The 26,500-nt window shown below is 34.6% G+C and overlaps 1 protein-coding gene and 1 pseudogene across 1 annotated transcript; one reads left to right on the plus strand and one right to left on the minus strand.

The window, feature by feature from the left end:
- Positions 1 to 2,784: 2,784 nt before the first annotated feature.
- On the plus strand, positions 2,785 to 3,508 carry LOC103069661 (small nuclear ribonucleoprotein-associated protein N pseudogene; annotated as a pseudogene).
- A 1,685-nt stretch (positions 3,509 to 5,193) lies between these two features.
- On the minus strand, positions 5,194 to 26,500 carry CCDC181 (coiled-coil domain containing 181). The gene is made up of 5 exons (XM_007458120.1): positions 26,384 to 26,500; positions 22,905 to 23,855; positions 19,001 to 19,147; positions 7,198 to 7,349; positions 5,194 to 5,470 (listed from the first exon to the last, which is right to left on the minus strand). The coding sequence occupies exons 1-5, from the start codon at positions 26,498 to 26,500 to the stop codon at positions 5,308 to 5,310; spliced, it is 1,530 nt and encodes a 509-aa protein (XP_007458182.1). The 3' UTR covers positions 5,194 to 5,307.

Consider the following 26,500-nt stretch of genomic DNA (forward strand, 5'->3'; position numbering starts at 1 on the left):
CTTGACTATGACACCAGAAGTACAGGCAACAAAAAAAAAAAATAGATAAACCTCATCAAAATTAAAACCGTCTGCACAGCAAAAGAAATAATCAACAGAATGAAAAGGCATCCTACAAAATGGAGAAAAATATTTGCAAATCATGTATCTATTAAGGGTCTAATGTCCAGAATAAATAAAGGGCTACAACTCAACAACCAAAAAACAATCCAGTTAAAAAAATGGGCAAGGGAATAGACATTTCTCCAAAAAAAGATATATGAATGGCCAATAAGCACATCAAAAGATGTTCAACATCACTAATCATTAGGGAAATGCAAATTGATATCACTTCATATCCATTAGGATGACTATTACCAATAAAGCAAAAAAACAAGTGTTGGCAAAGATGTGGAGAAACTGGAACCCTTGTGCATTGCTGGTGGGAATGTAAAATGGTGCAGCCATTATTGAGGACAGTATGGAAGTTCCTCAGACAAACACACAATTGCCACATGATCCAACAATTACACCTCTAGGTAGATACCCAAAAGAATTGAAAGCAGGGACTCAAAAGGATATTTGTATACCAATGTTCATAGCAGCAACATTCACAATAGCCAAAAAGTAGTAATTCACATGTCCTTTGATGGATGAATAGATAAAATGTGGTATATACATGCAATGGAATATTATTCAGCCTTAAGAAGGAGTATATTCTGATATGCTACAGCACAGATGAATCTTTAAGACACTACACTAGATAAATCAGACACAAAAGGGCAAATAGTATATGATTCCACTTATTTGACACCTGAAATAATCAAATTCATAGAGACAGTGGAATAGTGGTTACCCAGGGTTAAGGGAAAGCAGAATGGAGAGTTGTTTATTAGGTACAGAGTTTCAGTTTGGGCTGTTGAAAATTTATGGAGATGGATAGTGGTGATGGTTGCACAACATATGAATGTACTTAATGACACTGAATTTTACATTTTAAAAAGGTCAAAATCATAAATTAGGTAATATATATTTTACAATTAAAAAAACTTAAAAAAATTATATACATACACCCTTGTAACCACAAACTAGTGGCACACCTCTACAACTGTTGGTTTAAGAGTGTCAATAATAAAGATAACAGTTAACTGAGCTAAACAAACAAACAGAGTTCATATATCAACAACCTAACATTACACCTTAAAGAGCTAGAAAAAGAAGAGCAAACAACCCAAAACTAGCAGAAGGAAGACAATTGAAGTTAGGGTGGAGATAAAATAGAAAAACAGAATCAAGGAAATCAAAAGCTGGTTCTTTGAAAAGATCCACAAAATTGACAAATCTGTAGCCAGACTGTCTATGAAAAACTGAAGACGCAAATACCTAACCTCAGAAATGAGAGTAGGACATTATTACCAACCTCATTTAAATAAAGGAACAATTATACACCAACAAATTAAATAACCTGAATGAAATGGAAAAATCCCTAGAAACACAATTTACCAAAACTGACTCGAGAAATAGGAAATATGAAGAAGCCTATAACAAGAGGTTAAATCAGTAATCAAAAACCTCCCAACACCAAGAGTGAATCCTAACGTGAGCTATGGATGTTGGGTGATGATGTGTCAATGTAGGTTCAGTGATTGCAACAAATGTACCACTCTGGTGAGGGATGTTGATACTGGGGAAGGTTTTAGGGATGGAGGGAGCAGGGGATATATGGGAACTCTCTGTACTTTCTGCTCAACTTTGCTGTGAACCTAAAACTGCTCTAAAAAATAAAGTATATTAAAAAACAAAAAACATCCCAACAAAGAAAAGTCCAGGACCAGATAGTTTCACTAGTGAATTCTACCAACTATTTAAAGAATTAATACCAATCCACCTCAGTCCCTTCCTAGAAAATAAAAGCAGAGGGAACAGGGAACACTTCCTAATTCATTCTGAGGCCAGCATTACCCTGATACCAAAGCCAGACAAAGACACAAGAAAAAAATACTACAGAAAAATCTCTCTTACAAATACAGATGAAAAAAATCCTCACAAAATACTAGCAAACCAAATACAACATCATAGTAAAGGGATTATATACCACTAAGTGGTATTTGTCTCAGGAATGCAAGGGTGGTTCAATATAAGAATATCAACCAATGTAATATATCACATTAATAGAACAAAGAAGAAAAACCGCATCATTTCACTTGACGCAGAAAGCATTTGATACAACCCAACACACTTTCATGATAAAAGCACTCATAAAAATGGGAATAGAAGGAGTAAATAGAGGGAGGAATAAGAATAAAACTTCTTCAACTTCATAAGGGGCATTTATGGAAAACCCACAGCTAACATCATACTTAATGCTAAAAGACTAAAGCTTTCCTCCTAAGATCAAGAACAAAACAAGGATGCCCAGGCAGAATGGAAGGGCCACTGGAGACATTCTGTTCTGAGGAGCAGCCAGTGGCACGATGGAGCAGGGCCAGGGACCGCTTACACTTGAGATGGACTATGGAACAGCACATCCCAGAGGTGGAAGTCCAAGTCAAACGTAGGACAGCCTCGCTGAGCAACCAGGAGAGTCGCCTGTACCCGAGGTGTCTCAGCAGCAGCAGCAAGTACCTGCGGTGGATTTCCATGTGGAGCTGAGACAGGCATTCTTAGCTGAAACACCAAGAGGTGGTTAAAGCAGTATTGGAACACCTGGGTAGCTGATTCCAAGAGAAAAAAAACCAGCCTTCCCTTAGGTCTTAAGGATCCCAAAACTTTCCTGTAGGTATTGGATTTGGTGGAACAGCATTCATGACTCTGGGAAAGAGCAGCAAGATGCTGCAGCACATTGACTATAGGATGAGATGTGTCCTGCAAGATGGCCAGATCTTCATTGGCACCTTCAAGGCTTTTGACAAGCATATGAACTTGATCCTCTGTGACTGTGATGAGTTCAGGAAAATCAAGCCAAAGAATGCGAAGCAGGCAGAGCGTGAAGAAAAACAGGTTTTGGGTCAGGTGTTGCTGTGTGGAGAAAACTTGGTTTCCATGACTGTGGAGCGACCACCCCCCAGAGATACTGGTATTGCTCGGGTACCACTTGCTGGAGCTGCAGGAGGCCCTGGAGTTGGCAGGGCAGCTGGCAGAGATGGTCCAGCTGGTGTTCAAATTCCCCAGGCTCCTGCTGGGTTAGCAGACCCTGTCCGAGGGGTTGGGGGCCATCCCAACAGGTAATGATCCCACAAGGAAGAGGCACTGTAGCAGCTTCTGCAGTTGCTGCTACTGCCAGCATTGCTGGAGCCCCAACTCAATATCCACCAGGATGGGGGACTGCCCCCACACCTGTTGGTCGAGCAACCCCACCTCTAGGAATTATGGCTCTTCCACCTGGTATACGATCACCCATGGGCCCACCAATTGGGCTCCCCCCTACTTGAGGGATGCCAATAGGCATGCCCCCTCCAGGAATGAGAGCCCCCCTCCACCAGAAATAAGAGGCCCACCTCCCCCAGAAATGCATCCAGCAAGACCCTAGGATACTATTGATCCTTCTTAGTCACTTTGTTTCCCGCAATGCGTCTTGTGAAATATGTGGAGTGTTCGTGAGCTTTTGTCCCCTCTGCTGCATTAATATTAGCTAATAAATGCATAAAGCAATTAAACTGTGGGGGGAAAAAAGACAAGGGTGCCCACTTTCATTACTATTACTCTACATTATATTAGACATGTTAGCCAGAGTAATCAGTCAACAAAAATAAATAAATAAAAGGCATCCCGTTGGATAGGAAGAAGTAAAACTACACCTATTTGAAAATGATATTATCCTATATAGAGAAAATGCAAAAAAAAAATCACCGAAAAAGTTTAGCGCTAATAAACAAATTCAACAAAGTTGCAGGGTATAATATCAATGCGCAAAAATCATCTATGTTTGTGTTTTGAGTATACAACCCATAAAGAAAATTAAGAAAACAATTCCATTTGCAATAGAATCCAAAAGAATAAATATCTATGAATAAATTTAACCAAATAGGTGAAAGATTTGTACACTGAAAACTATAAAACATTGCTGCACTAAATGAAAACTCTTGTGTTTATGGATTAGAAGACAATATCATTAAGATGACAATAGTACCTAAAGCCATCTATAGATTCACTGCAATCCTTATGAAAATTCCAACAGCTTTTTTTGTAAAAATGTTCTGGAATATTTAAATGCCAAATTGGTTTTTATCATTAAGGATAAACTTTAAACAACACAAGACTAGTTATAATGAAATGTTAAATTGCCTGGTGTATGCTCAAAGTGCTGTAGGAAGTTGAGACAGGATTGAATAGTTCTCTGTGTTTTCTAATTTAGGGTCAAGTGATTAAGGTACAAATACCCAGTTGATAAGAACCTTGTCTTTTGAAGCTTTAACAGAACTCCTACAGCAATTCTCCACTCCCCATCACACTTGTATGTTTGCCTTTGTCCTCCACTCCTTAAGTGCTCTTACACATATCAAGGATACTGTTCTCCCACACACTGGATTCCTGTATAGTCCTATATACCCACAGATGTCTACCAAGGTATGTAAGCTTTATAATATAACTAACAGAAAGGATTTTGTAATCATTCAGATCTCAGAATCTGTGAGCAAACTGCTCACCTCTGTACTTTGGTTTCCTCATCTGCAAAACAAGACTAATAGGGTTGTTATAAGGATTAGATCAAATTATTTATGCAAAGCACTTACAACAATACCAGGCACATTATATAAACTCTCAATAAGAGCTGGATAATTTTGTATAACATACCTAAAATAGTATACATAATTGTTACTATCTTTTTTTTTTTTAAAGAACACGTGGAAGTAGGCGTAACCTACCGCTTAGCTTGCCATAGGTATTCAAATTCAAATCTGACATAATTAGGACTTTGTATCAGGCCTTGAACGAAGCTTGTTTAAGAGGTCACTCCCCCTGCCTTATGAAATGTTCTATTGCATTTTTTTTTAAATGATAACAGAAACTAATAGATATCTGTCCCTTTTTTGTGTCCGTTCCAGCTAGAAATGTTAAAATAATTTAGAAGTAAAGGAATGTACAGTTCATTTGTTGTTCAATTTTTTCCATGGACTAAGAAGTGGTGTAACACATTACAATGCTATGAGAGAAGAAATTTATTTTGCTCTAGTGTTAAAAGAAATAAGATAAATTCACTATCAACATTACCAAAAGATAAATAGCATTTCCATAATTTAGAGTATGACCAAAGCACACAGGCCATAAGAAATGATATCCAAAATTTTGAGGACAGCAGCTTCCAAATGAAGTATTTAATAGATACCTTCAGCTGTAATGATCAGTAAAACGGAAAGATTTGGCTTCTGACATATTATATAGGTGGTACTGTAACTGTTTAGAACGCTTTGCTTCCAGTCGGAGCTGTCTAGTTCTTTCTTTGACAGCTTGCTGCTCTTCTAGTTTTTCTATCCGTTTCCTTCTTAGCCATCTGTAGAAAAAGACATGAACATACCTGTTGAGTATCAACCTGAATATACTCTTCATGCTATAAAGTTATTACTATAGACAAAGGAAATTAGATTTCTTTAGATTAAAAAGCTCTGTTCATAACACAAATTAGTATTAACTGAAAAATTTCAGGCTTATACCAAAGGCTCATACAAGGAAGCACAGTCACATTTAGAATCAAATGTTTGAAATTGTTTGTCTAATAAGGAAACTGCCAACGAAAAAAACTTTTTTAAGTAATAAACACACTATTTTATGTGACATAGGTCCTATCTTTTAAAATATGATTTTCTAAGCAAATAAGTATTTGACAGATACCAAATAACTTATTTTTTGCAACTAACTGTATTCTAAAACATTACTTAAGCAGCATGCAGAATAACAGCATGCAGAAATGTCGTCTTGTTCTTCTTGGTGGAGAAATTATAGAGCTCTTGGTTTTCAGTGCATAAAATAGTTCTCTCTTAAAATGGAAAATTAAGCCTAAGCATAAGAAACATCAAAAAGGGTGAAGAGTCCACATTCTAACAAATTTAAGTCTATAAAACTTGCTTAGGTAAAATAACATTAAAAATAACTGTATACTCACATCTCTGGCATGAAAGTGCATACGTGGTGTGTGTGTATATATTTTTTTTTCAGAAATAAATCCAGACAAATAAATAACTGCATTAGTATAAAAGAGACTTAAGAAACCTCATAATCTAATGTTGTATGGTTTTGAAACTGGATATCAGTTTGAGCAAATTAACTGTAGTCATTTAGGGGTCAATTGGGAAAAAAATGGTTATAGGCTGGATATTAGATGAGATCATTAACAAAAATAAGCAGATTATTGAACACTATATACAGTATGATCTCAATTTATATTTTAAAACTGTAAATATACGTTCAGAGAAATATCTAGAAGTTATGCAGTACAGTGCTAACAATAGTGATTCCTGGGTGATGAAAATGTGAGTTTATTCCCCTCCATTTCCACAATGCACATTCACTGCATCTATTATAAAAGGATATGTATATTTTTTAAAGAAGGAAAGGAAACAAAGAGGCAAAGAAACTAAAAAAGAGAAAGATAGCAAAAAAGATAGAAAAGAAAGAAAGAAGTGAGCTTCAAACAACTGGACACAATATTCACACCCTCTCCCAAGGTATGCTGGCAAAATTATGAAGCCAGGTCTGTTTCCTCAGAATAAACCGGGTAATACAGATTCTTACCCAGGCAACTGAAGGGAGACCAGGTTTGCCTTAAATTACCAAAATATGTGTCCAAATCTCCTTTTCATTCGGTCTGTACAGATCTTCCTCCTCAGCCTGACTGCTTTACTTTACAGAAAAAATATTTATTGGTAAATGTAACTTTTTATTAAGTTTTCCTGAGGACTGTGTAGGAGAAGCTGTAACCAGTCTTTGGCCTATTTCTCTAAGAAATGAACAAATCAATCAATCAATCAATGGTAAGCTATCAAAGGTTATCACACTGGTGCCATAAGAAACAATTTTTGTATTGAAAAATACCTTGAAAAAATGGTATAGATATTACACAAAGTATGGATGGAGTTAAAGAATTTTCTCACATATTGTTAAAACTGTGGCTTTAAAATTGAATAGGTATGTAGTGAGATCAATTTTTTAAAGTTTTATTGACTATATAACTTTCAAAAATGACCATGAGGAAGGGGGAAAAATGCCCTGCCTTTGACTTACTGTTTAAAGGCCCTTTCACGGCCTTCTGTTCCTTTAAGGAAGAATAAGCATTCCTCTTGCTTTCGCAGTTCTTCTGTCTTTCTTTCTTTCAACTGTTCTTCGTGCTTTTTTTTAAGCCATAATCGAAAAGCTTGCTGTGGATCTCTGTTTTCCTGCTGCTTACAAAAACAAGCTTGGCTTAATTTAAAGAAACCAAAACTACATTTTTTTTTTTTTTTTTTTTGCAATACACGGGCCTCTCACTGTTGTGGCCTCTCCCGCTGCGGAGCACAGGCTCCGGACGCGCAGGCTCAGCGGCCATGGCGTCCCCTGCATCGGCAGGCGGACTCTTCAACCACTGTGCCACCAGGGAAGCCCCAAAACTACTTTTTGAGCCCCTGCCTATAAGACCCTATAGGAACACATGTCCTACTCACCAATTTTTCATAATAATACCAATCTCATTACTTGCGCTCCTTGTATCCAAACCAAATACATGACCTTTGAATCAGCAACACTGATTACTCTTTTGTCAAAAAATTCAACATTGAACTCACTGCCCTCTGGCTTCTTTCAAAAGTCTTACTGAGGTAATCAATAAATGAAGGGCTAGATGCAGTGATTTGCAAACTTTTCAAAGTTGAGCCCTTTGACAAAATAATTTTGCAAAATGGCACATACACATAAAACATGGTTGAAGAAATGTTGGGGATAGGCAGTATGAGTGAGTTGAGGTCTTGGTGTCAATTCCTGAAGGAAGCTCCATGGAAGCTCCACTGGAACTGAAAACCAATGACCCAATATTTGTGTTATTCAAACTTTCTTTTAAATTCTACTTTCGTTTTTAAGTTTTAAGAGCATCTAACTGCCAAGCCCATCTCCAAAACTGTAATTATTATTATGGAGGGTGGCAATGAGGATTTTCAACCATAAGAACTTTTTCATAAGGATAACAGCCATGAGGATTTTGTCATAAGAATGAGCTAGTGGAGCAGCTTATTGTATGGTTCTTCAAAGTTCATGATGGATACTATATTCAGGGATAGCTGAAAGAGCTCTTATTTGGGAGAATAAAGAGACCAAAGGGAAAGATTTGGGACTCTTTAGTCTTGGGAAAAGCATGACTCACATGGATGCCTGGCTAGAACACAAAAGGAAAAGATTCATTCATTTAATACTTTCGCCAAATATGAACTCTGTGATAGAGAAGACCACCTCCTACACCTTGCATTTTCCTTTATCTGTAACCCATATTGCCCAGTATGCTTCAGTCTAATTTATATAATTTATACAATTTAGGATCTTTGATGTATAATGCAGAACTTTGTGAGGAGGTCCCACGGACCTACAGGACCATTGCTGAACACCTAAAAGTTTGGGAATGTCTGGAGATGACTAAAAAGTGTTCAATCCGCAATTATAGATTAAAAGAGTTAAGAATTCAGAGATAAACAGGATTGATGGGTATCACTGTTCATCTATTCATTCAACAGCTATTTACAGAGTATCTACTACACAGAGTATCTACATGCACATAGCTACCGGGACGCATCAAAGAAAAAAAAAAAAGGCCACAGCAGTGAGAGGCCCGCGTTCCGCAAAAAAAAAAAAAAAAAAAAAAGCCTCCCTTTCTCATACATTCCATACCTGCACTATACAATAAAGTAGTCACTAGTCACATGTAGCTACTTAAATTAAATAAAATTAGAAATTTAGTACCTCAGTCACATTCAAATACTTAATAGTCACACTATGGCTAGTGGCTACTTTATTGGATGCTGCAGATATAGAATATTACCATCATCACAGAAAATTGTATAGGGCAGTGTTGTTCAAGATAAGGAGATGAAAATATATGATTGATTGACTGATTGATATGTCAGAGAGAGTAATAATGGGAGAGGTGAGGAGAAAGGATGGTATTTAGCAATAGATAGAAAGTGAGGGAACCATTTATGGGATATCTGGAAAGAGAGTATTTCAAGCAATGGTAATAGGGCAAAGGATCTGAGAAGGGAGTATACTTGGCATGTCCAGTAAATAGCAAAAATCCACTGCAAGAAGAAAACTGGAAAATTCACAAATATGTGGAGATTAACAGGCTCCTGAGCAACCAATGGGTCAAAGGATAAAAACAGATGGGAAGTCAAAAAATAGCCTGACACAAATGAAAAGGGAAATACTACATACCAACACTTACGGGATACAACAAAGACAGTTCTAAGAAGGTGAGATCAAAAAACCACCCTAACTTTACACCTGAGGTGTAATTAGAAAAAGAGATATAAACTAAGCCAAAAGTTAGTAGAAGGAAGAAAATAACAAAGATCAGAGTGTAAATAAATACAACAGAAACTAAAAAGACAATAGAGAAGATCAAAGAAACTAAAAGCTGATTTCTTAAAAAGATAACTAGACAAACATTTAGCTAGACTTACCAAGAGAGGACTCAAATTAATAAAATTATAAATGAAAAAGGAGACATTACAACTAATAGTACAGAAATACAAAGGATCATAAAAGACGATTATGAACAACTATAAACCAACAAACTGTAAAACCCAGAAGAAATGAATAAATTCCTAGAAACATACAACCTACTGAGACTGAATCAGGAAGAAATAGAAAATGTGAATAGACTGATTACTAGTAATGAAATTGAATCAGTAATCAAAAATCTCCCAAAAACAAAAGTCCAAGACCAGATGGCTTCTAGAAAATCAACAGAAGAATTAATACCAATCCTTCTCAAACTCTTCCAATAAACAAAAGAGCAGAAAACACTTCCAACCCATTTTATGAGGCCAGCATAATGTGATACCAAAGCCAGACAAGGATACTACATGAAAACAAAATTAGAGGATATCCTGGATGAACAGTGATGTAAAAATCCTCAGTGAAATATTAGAAAAGCTAATTCAGCAGTATATTAGAAAGGATCATACACTATGATCAGGTGATTTTCCAGGGATATAAGGATGGTTCAAATCTACAAATCAATCAGTGTTATACACATTAACAAAACGAAAGATAAAAGTCATATGATTATCTGGATAGATGCAAAAAGGCATTTGACAAAATATCTTTTCATGATAAAAACTCTCAAGAAATTGGGTATAAAGAGAATATACCGCAACATAATAAAGGCTATATATCACAAGTCCACAGCTAACATCATACACAATAGTGAAAAGCTGAAAGCTTTTCCTCTAATATCAGGAGCAAGACAAGGATGCCCATTCTCACCACTTTTATTCAACACAGTATTGGAAGTCCTATCTGGAGCAATCAGACAATAAAAAGAAATAAAAGGCATTCAAATTAGAAAGGAAGAAGTAAAACTGCTCTATTTTCAGATTACATGACATTATTATATTATTCTATATGATACAGAAACCCTAAAGACTTCACCACCCTAAAAATGTTAGAACTAATAAACCAATTCACTAAAGTTGCAGGATATAAAATCAATATAAAAAAATCTGTTGTTTCTATACACTAACAACAATCTATCTGAAAGAAAATTAATTACATAAGCCCTTTTAAAATAGCATCACAGGGCTTCCCTGGTGGTGCAGTGGTTGAGAGTCCGCCTGCCAATGCAGGGGACATGGGTTCGTGCCCCGGTCTGGGAAGATCCCACATACCGCGAAGCGGCTAAGCCCGTGAGCCGTGGCCACTGAGCCTGCGCGTCCGAGGCCTGTGCTCCGCAATGGGAGAGGCCACAACAGTGAGAGGCCCGCATACCGCAAAATAAATAAATAAAATAGCATCACAAAGAATGAAATATGTACTTAGAAATAAATTTAACTAAGGAGGTGAAAGATCTATATGCTGAAAACAAAAAGACACTGATGAAAGAAACTGAAGAAGACACAAATGAATGGAAAGATATTCCATGCTCACGGACTTGAAAAACTAATCCTGTTAAAATATCCATTCTATTTAAAAATTGTCCATATAATCTAAAAATTCATTATAATCCCCATAAAAATTCCAACGGAATTTTTCACAAAAATAGAAAAAAAAATCCTAAAATTTGTATAAGATCCAAATATCCAATGTAATCTTGAGAAAGAAGAACAAAGCTGGAAGCATCATACTTCCTGATTTTAAACTATATTATAAAGCTAAAGTAATCAAACACTATAGTACTGGTAGAATAGATACATAGATCAATGGAACAGAACAGAGAGCCCAAAATCAACGCATGCATATATGGTAATTAATTTTCAACAAAGGAACCAAAAATAACAATGAGGAAAGGACAGTCTTTCCAACAAATGAAATTGGTAAAACTGAATTGCTACATACAAAAAAATGAAACTGAACACCTATCTTACACCATACACAAAAGTCAACTCAATATGGATTAAAGACTGTGTGTAAGACCTGAAACGGTACAACTCCTAAAAAGAAATATCAAGGATAAGCTCTTAGCATTGTTCTTAGAAATGATTTTTTGGATTTGATAGCAAAACAAAGACAGCATAAGCAATAATTTTTAAATGGGACTACATCAAACTAAAAAGCTTGTGATCAGCAAAGGGAACCTTCAACAAAATGAAAAGGCAACCTATTGACTGAGATAAAATATTTTCAAACTATATGTCCAATAAGGGGTTATATCTAAAATATACAAGGAATTCATATAATTCAATAGCAAAAAAGAAAAAAGTCCAATTATAAAATAGGCAAAGGACTTAAATGGACATTTTCCCATATAAGATATACAAATGGCCAACATGTACGTGAAAACATGCTCCACATCACTCATCGTCAGGAAAATGCAAACAAAAACCACCATGAGATATCATCTCATACATGTTAGGATGGCTATTATCATAAAAGACAAGAGAAAACAAATGCTGGCAAGGATGTGGAGAAAAGGGAACCTTTGTGCATGGTTGGTGGGGATGTAATCTAGTATAGCCATTATGGTAAACAGTGTGGAGGTTCCGCAATAAATTAAAAATAGAATTATTATATGATCCAGCAATCCCACTTGTGGGTATATATCCAAAGGAAAAAAAAATTATCTAGAAGAGATATCTGCACTCCCATATTCGTTGCATCATTATTCACAATAGACAAAGTATGAAAACAACCTAAGTGTCTGTAGATGAATGAATGGATCAAGAAATGTCACACACACACGTGCACGCACACACATGAATATTATTCAGCCTTAAAAAAGAAGGAAATTCTATAACTTGCAATAACATGGATGAACCTGAACCTGGAGGGCATTATTATAAGTGAAATATACCACACAGAGACAAATACTGCATAGCACCATTTACATGTGGAAACTTAAAAAACAGTCTAGTTCATAGAAATGGAGAGTGGTGGTTATGAGGAACTGGGGGGTTGGGAGAAATAGGGAGAAGTTGGTAAAAGGGTACAAACTTTCAGTTATAAGGTGAAAAAAGTCTGAGGATCTAATGTATAATATGGTGAGTATAGTTGATAACACTGTATTATATAAGTGAAATTTGCCAAGAGAGTAGAACTTAAATCTTTTCTCCAAAAAGGGGGGAGGTGATGTATATGTTAATCAACTTAATGGGGGGAATCCTTTAATAATGTATATGTGTATCAAATCATGTTGTACACTCTATCTTACAATTTTATTTATTAATTATATTTCAATACAACTAAAAAAAAAAAAAAGACTGATCACACACATACACACACACAAAGAAATAGAAACTTAAAAGACAAAAAAAAACCCCTAAATTCCCTGAATGAGCTTAACAGTAGATTGGACATTGCCTAAGTGATGTCAATGCCAGAAGATAGATCAATAGAAATTATGCAAGCTGAAAAAAGAAAAAATGTTTTAACAAACAGGACCTTAGTAACATCTGAGATAACAGCAAGTATTCTATCATATGTAAAACTGGATTTCCAGAATAATAAGAGAAAGATAATAGGACAGAAAAAAAATTTGTAAAAATAGTGGCCAAAAATTTCCCAAATTTGGTATAAAACTTCAGCCTACAGATACAAGAAGCTCAGCAAAGCCCAAGTTAGTCAAATTCAAAGAGAGTCACACATCTACTAAACTGCTGAAATTCACATCAGAAAAGGTTTAAAGTAGCCACAGAGAAAACATTTCATACAAAGGGACAATGATAAGAATTACAACTGACTTCTAATTAGAAACAATGGATGCAAGAAAACCACTGAACACCATCTGTAAAGTGCTGAAAGAAAAAACAAAACAAAAAACTGTCAACCCAAAAGTCCATATCAAATTTTAAAAAAACTTCAAAAACAATCTATTTCTGATAAAGGTTTAGGATATACATATCATAATCCCTAAAGCAATGATTTCAAAAATAATTCAGAGGTATAACTAAAAGCCAATAAGAAAATAAAATGGAATATTTTTTTAAATACTTGATTAAGCTCTGTAAGAAGGCAGAAAAAAGATGAATAATGGAGTTAAAAAAAGTGGAACAAATAGAAAACAAATATCAAGATGGTAAACTTAAAACATACCCTTATCAATAATTATAATTAAATATAAATGAACTGTTAAAAGTAATAAATTTCTGGATTAAAAGATCCAAATATATGCTGTTTGTACAAGTAACTCTTCAAATATAAAGACAGATAAATTGAAATTAAAATATGAAATAAGCTATAACATGCAAATGTTAAAGAAGGTTACTGTGACTTCATTAACATCAGACAAAGTAGATTTCAAGATAAGAGGGACTCATAATGTGAAAATGTCATTCAATCAGGAAGACATAAATTCGTAAATGCATACACACAAAACTTTTAAAAATATGAAGCAAAACCCAATGGGACTAGAAGGGAAACAGACAAGTACACAATGGTAGTTTAACATAACTTTCTCAGTACTTCATAGAACAAAGAGGGGGAAAAGAGTAAGGATATAGAAGATTTAAACAACATTATCGACCAACTTCAACCCATTGACATTAATACAACACAACATCCAAATGTAGAATACAAAATGTATGCAAGTGTCCACGGAGAGTTCACCTAGATAGAGTGATGACATGCATACATATGCTTGCATATGTGTGTATATACATACAGTGCACACGTATCATTTATATATAGCACTGACCAAGAGAAGCAAAGCTCATTACAAAGATGGAAAGACACTTTTAGCTATTTTTCCTTAAATGGCAATAAAAATTCCATCACCTAAAAGCATTTTTAATTCAATGTAAAATAGGTCATTCTACAATCTATATATTGTACAGATATTTTCTGGAAACTATGACTCACATTATACAAAATATCGCACAGAAGTGACCAGCAAAATACACTTACTATCACAATGCATTAATAAGCCAAATTAATCAACTGCCAAAGTATACTATAGCTCAGCTTCAGTAGAGACAAAGTTCACAGAAGTTCTTCAGAATATTATTCGTTTATGATATAATTTCTAGCTAAAGTTAATTTTTGAGACAGACTTAAAATATAGCAAAAAATTAAAATTCCAAAGGGAACTATATAACCATGATTTCTAACCAAAAAAATTTAAATTATGTTCAACGTGGCTCATGTTTTTAGCAAATACAATTCAAAGTTTTATTATCTCTAAATAGAACACAATAGAAAATTAAGGTATACATTTATTTTTACAAATGCCCAATAAAAATATAACAGGCTGAATGCCATGAGGCCTGAAGGTCCGTCATCCCCTGAGAAATTATCAGCAGTGTTGTCACAGGGGTTTTTCTTGGTCAGTGATTGAAACGTAAGCTCCTCTCAATTTCTTTACTCTTCAATACTACAGTAATGTGCTATCCTTCTAACCTACCCAATCTGGAATTCCTTCACTCCCTCCAAAATCTTTCTAGTTTCTTCTCTATAATTCCCATTCAATAATATAAAGACTTCCAAACATCCCTCATTCTCCCAAACCATTGCTAGGACCCTGGCCTTAAACCTCCTTTCTTACCCAAATCCTGATTCTCCCGTAAGACACAGCTTTTCTCTCTCAAATGGAAGCTGCATTTTTTGCCATACTTCAAGTACTTCAGAGATCTGGTGAATAAGTTAATATACTCTTTATTCCTTCATACTTCTTCAGAACTCCTGAAGAGTAGAGAATTTCTTCTCTGCTCTTAAGTAAAGCCATGCTCCTTTGATATTTATACTATTTGACTATATTACTCTAACAACCTCTGGTCACAACTGGCTCAATGTACCTCTGCATCCTAATCCCAAGTTAACACTTTAAATGAATGAGGCATTCGACATCCAGCCTCACAGATTTTTCATTTTTTCATTTTCTACGCCTTTCTTCACTGCACTTGCCACCCACTCCAATAGCCACATCCACATCCACATCTTGGAAATCACTAATCTTCTCATTCATATTTCCAGTCCCAGCCTCTGTCCTGAATACTAGACACATTTCTTCAGTCAATCTTCAACATCTTTACCTGAAAGTTTTGTAGGCACTTCAAACTCAACAATTGAAATGATAATTTCTCCCAATCAGTATCTTTTCTACTGCTCCAGTGAGTGGCACCATCATCCACCAAGTTGCTCAGAAGAGAAACCTGGTGTATTCTCTTTAACACCTCATTCTTCCTCACTCACACATCTAGTTAATTATGAAGTTCCTTCAATTAATACTCTAAAACAAATATCACATTTCACATCTCTCTTTCTTTCTCTCTCTGCTGTTATAATTCTAGCCCAAGTCACCATCATTTCTCACCTAGACAACAATATATGCTTTCTAACTGCTCTCCACATATCTGTTCTTGCCCCCTCCAATCCATTCACAGCATGGCAGTCAGAGTGATCTTGTGAAACTGCAAATCCAATATAACACTCCTCTGTTTAAATAATCTCAATGGCTTCCCATAACAGGATTAAATACAAAATTATAGACCCCAACATGCCACATGATCTGGTTCCTGCTCACTTTCTGGATCCTCTCAAACTCACCAAGTTAGTTCCTGTCTCAGGCATTCTCACATGTTTTCCTGGCTTAAAACAAATTCCTCTAATTCTTGGCCTAATTTCTACTTCTACTTTACTCATCAGAAAAATCTTTCCTGATACACTTATTTCCCTCATTATGATCTCTCATAGTTCCTTTTTCTCATAGCATTCATCACTATTTATAATTATAAATTTATTTTATATTGAGACTTAAAATTTTTTTTCAATCCCTACTAGATGAGCGTTATAAAACATAGACTAAATCTATTTTTCTGGGACTTCCCTGGTGGTGCAGTGGTTAAGACTCCATGCTCCCAATTCAGGGGGCTTGGGTTCAACCCCCGGTCAGGGAACTAGATCCCACATACATGTCACAACTAAGAGTTCGCCTGCCACAACTAAGGAGGCTGTGTGCCTCAACTAAGGAGCTGGCAAGCCACAACTAAGGAGCCCACATGCCACAACTAAGGAGCTGGCAAGCTGCAACTAAGGAGCCCTTGAGCTGCAACTAAGGAGCCCATCTGGCGCAAATAAGACCCAGCTCAAAGTAATTAATTAATTAATTAATTAATTAATTAAAAATAAACCTATTTTTTCCATGCTGTGCCTAGAATAGTATCTGTCATATAGTAAGCAGTTAAAAAAATGTCTATCGAATACATGAAAAATTTAAATTGGCATTTCTTTGACTCTACCAAATTTGTATCTTGCTCTCATATATTATGGATAACTATATTTATCCATATTATTTGAACTTATTATACATATCCTTTGCCCATTTTTTATTGGAAAATTCAAAATTTTTGCTTTAATAATATAAATATTAATAGTAACACTAACAATTATGACAATTTAAAAGTCCTAATCAGCTTTTAATGGATATTACATTAAATATAAAGATAAACTTGGAGGAACCCAAATCTTTGTAATATTTAGTTCATTCATCCAGGAATATTATAGAAGTATCATATCTGTTTTCATTTAGTAAATAACTCATATATTTATAATATTTTCCCCCATCTAGGAATATTATATTTATTTTCATTTACCAAATTCACCTTTTTGGTCCCCTGCAAAGACGCTCCAAAGAGGTCTTATACATTCCTGTTCAGCTCAAAGTTTTTTATATATGCCTATATTCCTTCCCCTTTTATATTTTTCTATGAGGTTTTTGCTGGAATACAGAAAGACTATAAATTTTTGTATATTTATAATATAAAAGACCACTTTGCTAATACTTATACCTCATTTCCTTTTCTCTTAAAAATTAGATAGAACTCCCAGAATAAAATTATTATTATAGAGGGGAGCCTTACCTATCTCTGACTTTAATGGGTATGCCTATAGTATTTCCTAAGATGATTGTAACCCACATTTTATTAGAAATACTTTAAAATAAATTATAATAAATACTAGTAAATACCCTTTCTATATCTTTCAAGATAACCATAAATTCTCCTTTATCTACCTATTATATACTGAATATATTAATAGATTTGTTATTATTGGTCCATAATTTCCTTCCTAAAATAAATCCTACTTGGTTATAGCATAGTATTATTTTACTATACAGTTGCAGTCAAATTTCTCAATATTTTCTCTTTTAGTTTGTGGTTTCAGGTCTACTACCTTAAAAGGTACCGTCCATCCCAAGATTTTAAAAGCTAAAAATTTCTACAAATGGCATAATAAATGTAAATAAATGTAAAAATATATCATTTTGTCAGCCTAGGAAAACATATTTACAGACATAATAGACAAAAGATTAAAATCTCTAATATACAATGCAATAAGAAAAATAAAACAAAAAAGAAAAGACTATAAATAGGAAATTCACAGAATACACACATGCTCGCATACAATAATAATGTATGTTATTAATTCGAAGAAAAATTAAGAAAATAAACTAGGTACAATGTTAGACAGGATGTGTTAAACATTCACTCTTCCATACTGCTGGAGGGACTATAAACTGATAGGAGGTTAATTTTGCATGTTTAACCACAGCTTTCATTCTGGACATCCAATAAGTCATAAATTTCCAAGAAACTCTCCTACAGAATACTGATGTTGTCCTACAGAATGCACATGTTCACAACAGCATTGTTAATTAATAGAGCAGTATTAGAACCAATCTAAATATGTACAAATGAGGAATGGTTTAATAAATTAAGTTACCTCTGAAGAGCAGAATATCATGCACCTATTTGAAAAGAGAGATCTAAATGTAATGATCTAGAAATATGTCCTTGATGAATGAGTGAAAAAAAAATCAAACCGTATAATAAAATTTTAGCGGATAAACATGTAAATATAAATAAGACCTGGAAGGATTTTTGGCACACTGTTAAAAGTGGTTACCACTAGGGGATGAGCCTAGAAGGGCTTGGGATTGAATTTTCAATTTTTACTTTACATACATTTTTTAAATAATATGGATATAGATGATTTTTTTACTTTCTCTTGGGTTTTTTGTATATTTTGAACTTTAAAAAATTAAATAATTTGATGACTTTGTTAGTTTTCACATAAGATTTCTATACATCTACGCTTCGGTGAGACCAGTCTATAGGGTTTTTGTGTGCATTGTCCTCCTATTTAAATATCAAAGTTATACTATCTTAAAAAAATGAATTGGTAGCTTTCCTTTTTCTGTGCTATAAATGTTTGAATAAAATAGGAATCATTTGATTTTTACAAGCCTTCTTAGAATTTAATTATAAGTCATCTGCATGTGGCATCTTTTGCAAGGGTAGTTCTTGGACCACTTTTTCTACTTCTTCCATAGGTTTTTAGTCTGATAGACTCCCTTCTATAAATAAATTCAGCTTTCATATCTGTATGAACTTGTTTTTCACAGAGTTTTACTTACTCTACTGTTCATGTCTTCAATTTGCTTTGCTCGCTGAATTCTCCTCATTTCTAGGACCTGCTCTCTCTTCTTCTGCAACCATGCTTTAAACACCATGTCATTCTCTTTTTTCTTTTCTTTCTCTTCTTCTATTTTCCTTTGTTCTTCCTGGTGGAAGGAATATCCAAACACATTAATGAAAAATTAATAAACTTATATATGTGTTATCAAAGTAGAGAGATACATTTTGAGGTCTGAAATTAGGATTCCCTGCCCCTAAAAATTTCCATCTGTAAATTGGGCCTCCCTAAAAAACAGGACCTCTAATTTGCTTAGGGAAAAAAATGAAGACTTTTCAGATAAATTAAATTGTCAAGATAAAGTCTACAATTACATAGATCTACATTATACAACATGCTGTTAAAGAATTCCTTGGATCTCTCCTTCACTTCCTAGTTTACTCTTGGTATTTAACTCCCCAAATTGCAGCTGTGCAAAAGAGAAAAACACCACACTCTAGAAGCACTACACGGGGTCTATAGAAGCACTATAAATGTCTTAAAATTTTTTACATTATTGTTAAATTTGCTAATTGTGATACATGGCATTGTGGTTACAAAACAAAATGCTATAATCATTTTCTTTCTGACATGTACAATCATTTCTGAAGTGCACAAGTAGCAATGATGGGCTGTCTAGGACTTGCTTTAAAAATACCTCAGCCAGGGACTTCCCTGGTGGCACAGTGCTTAAGAACCCGCCTGCCAATGCAGGGAACGTGGGTTCGATCCCTGGTCCGGGAAGATCCCACATGCCGTGGAGCAGAGAAGTCTCCGCAATGAGAAGCCCACGCACCTCAATGAAGAGTAGCCCCAGCTCGCCGCAACTAGAGAAAGCCCGTGCACAGCAACAAAGACCCAACACAGCCAAAAATAAATTAATTAATTAATTAATTTAAAAAAATACCTCAGCCAAAAAAGGAAGAGATGAAACAAGTATGCCAAAGTCTCAATGACTTTTGAATCTGGGTAATGAAGACACAGGGGTTAATTGTACCTTCGTATGTGTTTGAGATTTTTTTTTTATAATGTTTAAAAATATTTTCAACTACTGTATAATCATAAAGTAACATTTCTGCTATCAGAAAAAGAATTAAGGAATTAGTTAACTATGAGAACAAAATGCACTTTATAACTGCATTATTCAACTAATGTTATAAAAGAGAGTTACTTAAACTAGAAGTGAGAGTACCTCACTGGTTTAAGTATAAACCAATTATGAAGAGTTATAAAATAGTTACTGGGAACAAAGCAGCATGTCACAGTGGAAATAGCACCAAGCTAGAAGTTAGGAGATCTGATTAACAATCATACTGCCATCATAATATGTCAATTTGGGCAAACCACTTAACTCAGTATTCTAATCTATAAGATGAAGTTGTATTAACAAGCTCTTAAGTCTCTTCCAATACTAAAATTTTAGCATGGAAATAAACTGAATTATAGAATCCATGTTTAAACTGTTTTTAAATAATGGAATTCAGAGTTCTTTCCTTACATTTTGACAATATAGCAAGCCCTTCTAATTCTTTTTGATTGAACAGTGTATAGGAAGGAAAGGAAAAGTTCTATCCAATTAACAGTATAAAATGTCTTTTAAAATACCAGTATATTATTTTCTAAGCCCTAAAGGAGCTTACATTATATAATATGTGAATTTATTAAATATTAAATTTTATATTTAAGTTCATTTTTACCAAAAGGATTTTGGATGCCTTGCATGAATATAGACAGTATTGTAAGACAATTATTTTTCCAGATGGAACATCTGGATTATACAGAAGATATCAGCCAAAGTACAGATCCTACAGTTGCCAAAGAGAAGAGTGAAATGATGCATTTAGTGTAGAGAGATGGAGTATAGCTGCCCAACCCAGCAAATATTTTGCTGGGCATAAAAAAGGAAAGCCTTCCCCTGAAACCAACTAAAAATATTTTAAAGTCTTAACACTTAAAGACAATGCCTTCAGCAAGTACATAAGCAAAGGGAAATTTAGTTATGAGGATCCTGACATGAGAAAAGTATATCCCAAAACAGAGTGTTTGACACCTAAAAAAGAGGATCAAAAGAAAAACAGAACTATCCATCAGTCATACCGGTTAAAGATTACCATTAATTTATTAGTGAAAAGACACTGAAATTATATAAAACCTCCTGCATAACTTTTACAGAAGTATATACACAAATACACATATAGATGCATGTGTGTGTACAGCAAACATATAGTTCAGTTATTCTCAACAAATTCTTTTGTGTTATTATGAAGTTCTGAGTTAACAGATCCTTTTAAGTACCTATTATATACCTGAACCAAGTAAGCTGAGTCTGACTGTTAGAGTTCAGATTTCAGTACCCAAATAAGCAAAATTTTATTAAGTATGCACCCTTTCAGATTCCTACCTGAGTGTGCTATAAGTTACATGTTCTTACTAACTTCATTTTTTAATCTTTTTCTGCTAATGTGAGTTTGATTTAAATGCCAGAAATTTCCATGGTAATTTCCTACATAAGTAGAAAATATACCGTTTCTCAACAAATGACAAGAAAACTGGGATTTTGACTTTGCTACAGACAAGTTGAGGGACTTCAATAAACTATTAAACTATCTCGACTATAGTTTTCTCACCTGTAAAATAATCTTTAAGGTTTCTTCTAATTGTAAGGTTCTATTAACTGTGATTCTGTTGCAGTTTGGTATTTACAGTTAGACATTTTACATGGTTCAGCTTCATGCTATCAGGTATCCAGTAAAACAGAGAACCAGGGTGCTGATTTAGGTAATTTAGAGAAAATCCCCCAGTTTTAGTACCTAGAATTTTCAACTATACTTTTATTTAAGAGCAAGAAAAAAATCCCAACATAATAATTTTGGATTCTGTATGGCATTTTGGAGACATTTCATTTAGGTTATGAGGTTCTATTCTTAATCTAAAACTAAAACCCCTGAAATCAAGGAACTGTAGTGTTGATGAAAATAATCTGTAATAGGAATAGAAAAGAGTTTTATTCCAGCCAAACTAAGGACTATAGCCCAGGAGACACAAATTCAAGAAGCACTTGAATTGTGTTCCACTGGACTACAAAATGGGGGAGGCATATATATAAGCAAAAACTGCAAAGTTACATAAGTTGTTTGTCAAGAACCAGGATTGAAGCTGGCAAGAAATAACAGTGCTTGTTAAGCACCATTAAGTGGACATTCTAAGCAATCTGGTAAGTACATTCTTTTTTTTCTTTAATGGTGAAAGCAGATGTACAATGTATGCTTTACAGGCCATAAGACAGGCTGTTCTAGTTAGCATAAAGTTCAAGACAAATCATGTATAAGCCAGAATGACTTCCCCACACCTCAATATGTGAAAATTTCTTCCATCAGTAGGCCTGGAAGATATATGAAATACACACACACACACACACACACACACACACACACACAACCCAGAGAACATAATCCAGTCCCACCTGTTGCCTCCTAAACCCCAAATTTGTGCCTTCATTTTTTCATCTGACATCTGATTTTCACCTACCTCATAACAAGATTACTTTCAGCAGTCACTTAACTTCTCTGAGCCTCACGTTTAAAATGAAAGGATCAGATGAGGTCATCACTGAGGTCTCCTCTAGCTCTAACACAGGTCATTCATTACTATGCTTTTGTGATGCTTACCAGAAAGGACCAAGGTAATCATGGTGCTTGTTCCATAAATACAGATGCTTAATACTTAACCACTTAATCTAACAAAAGAAAAACAAAACAAGCAAGTAGATATATCAAATAATTTGAAGAACCATTTCAATTCCTACAGCATTTATAAAACATAAAAACATATTCTACTTTCAATATAATGCCCACTTGTGCTCTCACCTCTCTCTTTAGCTTTTCTCTCTTTTGTTCTAGTCGTTTTTGCAGTTCTTTCTGTTGAGGAGAGAGACAGTATGTTGAGGTCACTGGAGATATATCTGCAGACCGTGTCCTATGACTAGATTTTCCATTCCCCTTACTTCGATCTGAGTTGGCAGCAGAACCTGGATGAGTCTTGGGGTTGGGTGGTGGCTGAGGGATATAAGCCAGTTGCTCTTCTGTTGATGAGTGAGCAAAAGCATGAATTTTTGCTATTGGCTCTTCTTTCTTGACTCCACTGACAGATAAATTGGGAGATCTGGGTGACAACTGCTGAGGCTCATTTTCTGTATAATTAGCATTATTAATGGGGGGCAAAAATCCCTGACTCTCAATATCTTGTAAATTCATAAGTTCAAACTTTCCATCTCTCTCTACTAGTATTTTCCTATCCTTGTTTTCTTCAGAATTTCCATCAGTAGGGGACAGGAGCTCATTTTCTTGTGCAAATTCATTGGAAATACATAACTGAGACAGTTTTCCAGACACGTTACTTTCATTTTCAAGGTAATTTTTGTAAGTATCAGTGTCTTCCAGAGGAGGAACTTCCAAATCAACTAATTTGTCTTTGAATTTAAGTTTTCTTTCCCTTTTATCATTCACGGGTTCTTGATTTTGTAGAAGCTTGTTGGCTTGTATAATTTTCTCCATAATATATCTCCTTACTTCCTCATCCTCTTCCTCCTCCAGGTCTTGCTGGCTTTCTAGTTTGGATTCCTGTAAAGAGTTTTCACTGTCTGAATCTGATATGGGATCCAAAGTTTGAATACTTGGTACAGAAATGAAGTCATTTCTTCTTGATGAAACCTCATCCTTGAAAGATCTGTCAGGATCAGAAAGCTGCTTGGAATGTTCTATTTCTGTTTCATTCTCTTTTAAGCCTTGGTTAATATTCTCTTCATTCCCACAAACCTTCTAGAAAAACAGAGATGAGATTCATTTTCAGTAAAAATTGAGACTCTTTTGTCCATTTATATGTAGACAATCCAAAATGGATTTTCATGCTCATGTAATTTATTTTATGTGGGAAAATTTACATGCTTCCTGCTCATACTTCACTCATAATTTTCTAATTCATATTTATGAGCACCCCAAGGGAAAAGCACTTCAGGAAAAATTTAACTCTAAATTTGAATGTGATGCTGCTAAGTACTAGACTGGTTATTTTTTTTTAAATTTTACGCCAATGTATAAAAATGTACCTACAAATAGTACAATATTATTTTAATATTCCTCCCTCTATAAAATTTTCCTCCCTTTACAGTTTCAGAAGAATATATTTTTAAATGTTTTCTCCTTGTAATATTTGTATTCTTCAAAAAGATATCTTTCTCCTCAGGACCATTACAAGGTCACTGCCTTTGGTCAAGTCCTAATAATTTTGAGGTTCCTATAATCTTTTCAGATTAGTATTGCTGCTATTTTCTGCAGGACCTATACCCAAATATCAGGTCAAGTTTTAGCTCTGGATCAGATTCTCTTTCCTCAGCTATCTTCAGAGGCTCCAATAATCTATGTTAAACACCATTATATAACTTGGCCTTACTTTTTTAAAAAACATAATTCCACATGAACCATAAACCAGAATTATCACATCACAAAACCCTGCTCCACATCTGTTTCTAACTAATGGTTTCTTACCTAGCATCTCTCCTACAAACATGTATCCTCACCTACCAAACACTTTGCCCCTAAAATATATAATTTTTTCTCTTTCTCAGACAATTCTCTCCTCCGGAAAGAGTTCCATGGGAGCTACTCTTTTCTGCTCTCTTCAACCCCTTAAAATTCCCTTCCTTTTTTACTAGCTCAGTCACCATTTCTAACAGCCTTCTCTTCCTAACCTGCACAACACTGCTGGATGTCCAATAAGTAAATAAACCTGGCCCCCTAAAATGACTACCAAACAACTAAGACCAACTAAGATCTCTGCCTTGTAATTTTTCTTTTTAGCCGTATTTGATTCTCTGGCTCATTTCTATAGTATCTGTTTCCAGATTCTCCTTTAGCTTTCACTTCTTTGTAAAACCCACTACAATAAAATCTTTCCCCGACCCTCACCCCTGTTTCAAGCTCTGTCATCCATTTTTCCTACCAGCCTCAAAGGAAAAAGTGATTGTAATAATCCACCAGAATGAGCAAGACTCATTACAGCACTCTGTTTTGACCACTGCTATATCTTTAGCACTTAGAACAGCCTCTGACACATGGCAGGTGATCATTATTTTTTGTTGAATGAATGAATAAAGAAGTAAAACAATGAATTATCATTATCACTTCTCTAATTCTATTACCCTGTGCTGTGGCTCTCACACTCTTCTAGTCATGAGATCTTGCCTTGGTTCAGCATTATTGCTCTGGGTATCTCTACCTCTACTCATTCTGATTATTTTTTTGTTAAAGATGCATAAAACTCCCATGTAAAAGTCATCTTGGAAAAGTCTTCACTTTTGACTCTGTTGCCATTTCCAAATATCATCTATCCCATCTGTCTTCTCCATTGCATAAGAAAGCAAAAAGGAGCCAAGAGACAGCTGTGATGTAAAACCTGCTGCCTTCATTTCCTCATATTCTTTTCCTTAACTCTCTGAAATCTGGCTTTTGTTGTAACTACTCTGATCAACGTCCCTCTAAAGTCACCTTTTCTTATCCCCATCTTGGTCCTTTTCTTTATTACTTCCCTATTTATTGACAATAATTATATTCTACGTAATAATTAAATATTATCTATTGTAATACACATATATAATTAGTGTCAATACATATGCATATATATATACACATATATATTATATATGGATACACACACACACTGTATATATGTAAAGAGAGAAAGAAGGAACCTTCTGTGAACCAGGAACTGGTTCATTTTCCTGGACTTCCCTTCTACATGTCTGATAAATAGTACAGAATCATGTTTAATGGATCCACTTTTTCCTACAAATATTCCTATGGCTCAGTCTTTGACCTTTTACTTTTTTCCATATATTCATTCCCCTAAAATTCACTCTTAAGGTTTCCAATATTAGCTGAAGACCATGTTTTTGAGGATTTGCTTTATTTTTCATGTATATTAAAAGAATAAACCCATGATTTTACCCAGGTTCATATAAAGTAGAAATTAAATGTATTTGTTTTTTACTTTTGATGCAATAAATTATTTATATTATGTAAATTATAATTTTAATTTTTAATTATAATTTTGGCTTTATTAAGTGCTAACTTAATCGCTGTTCTCTCACTAATTAGCCCTATGCCTTAGGATGTTTAAACTCTCCATGCCTCAATTTTCTCATCTCTAAGATGGGGATAATTACACTTGTTCTATGTATATCAAAGGAATTTTGTGAGGTTTAGATGAGATAATATATGTGAAACTCCTCAAGAACTACAAAACACTGTTAATATAATTACTATGAACTCCGTTGGCAATTTATATATACCTCTATTATGCTGGCACCACTTTTTTCTTTTTCATTAATCAACCATTCCAGGTCCTTTTCAAAGTCATCTTCATATTCTCCACTATATTTTGAATCAGTTTCTTTATTTTCATCCAT

Source organism: Lipotes vexillifer, unplaced genomic scaffold (assembly GCF_000442215.2).
Source record: "Lipotes vexillifer unplaced genomic scaffold, Lipotes_vexillifer_v1.1 scaffold189, whole genome shotgun sequence".
Classification (NCBI taxonomy): Eukaryota; Metazoa; Chordata; class Mammalia; order Artiodactyla; family Lipotidae; genus Lipotes; species Lipotes vexillifer.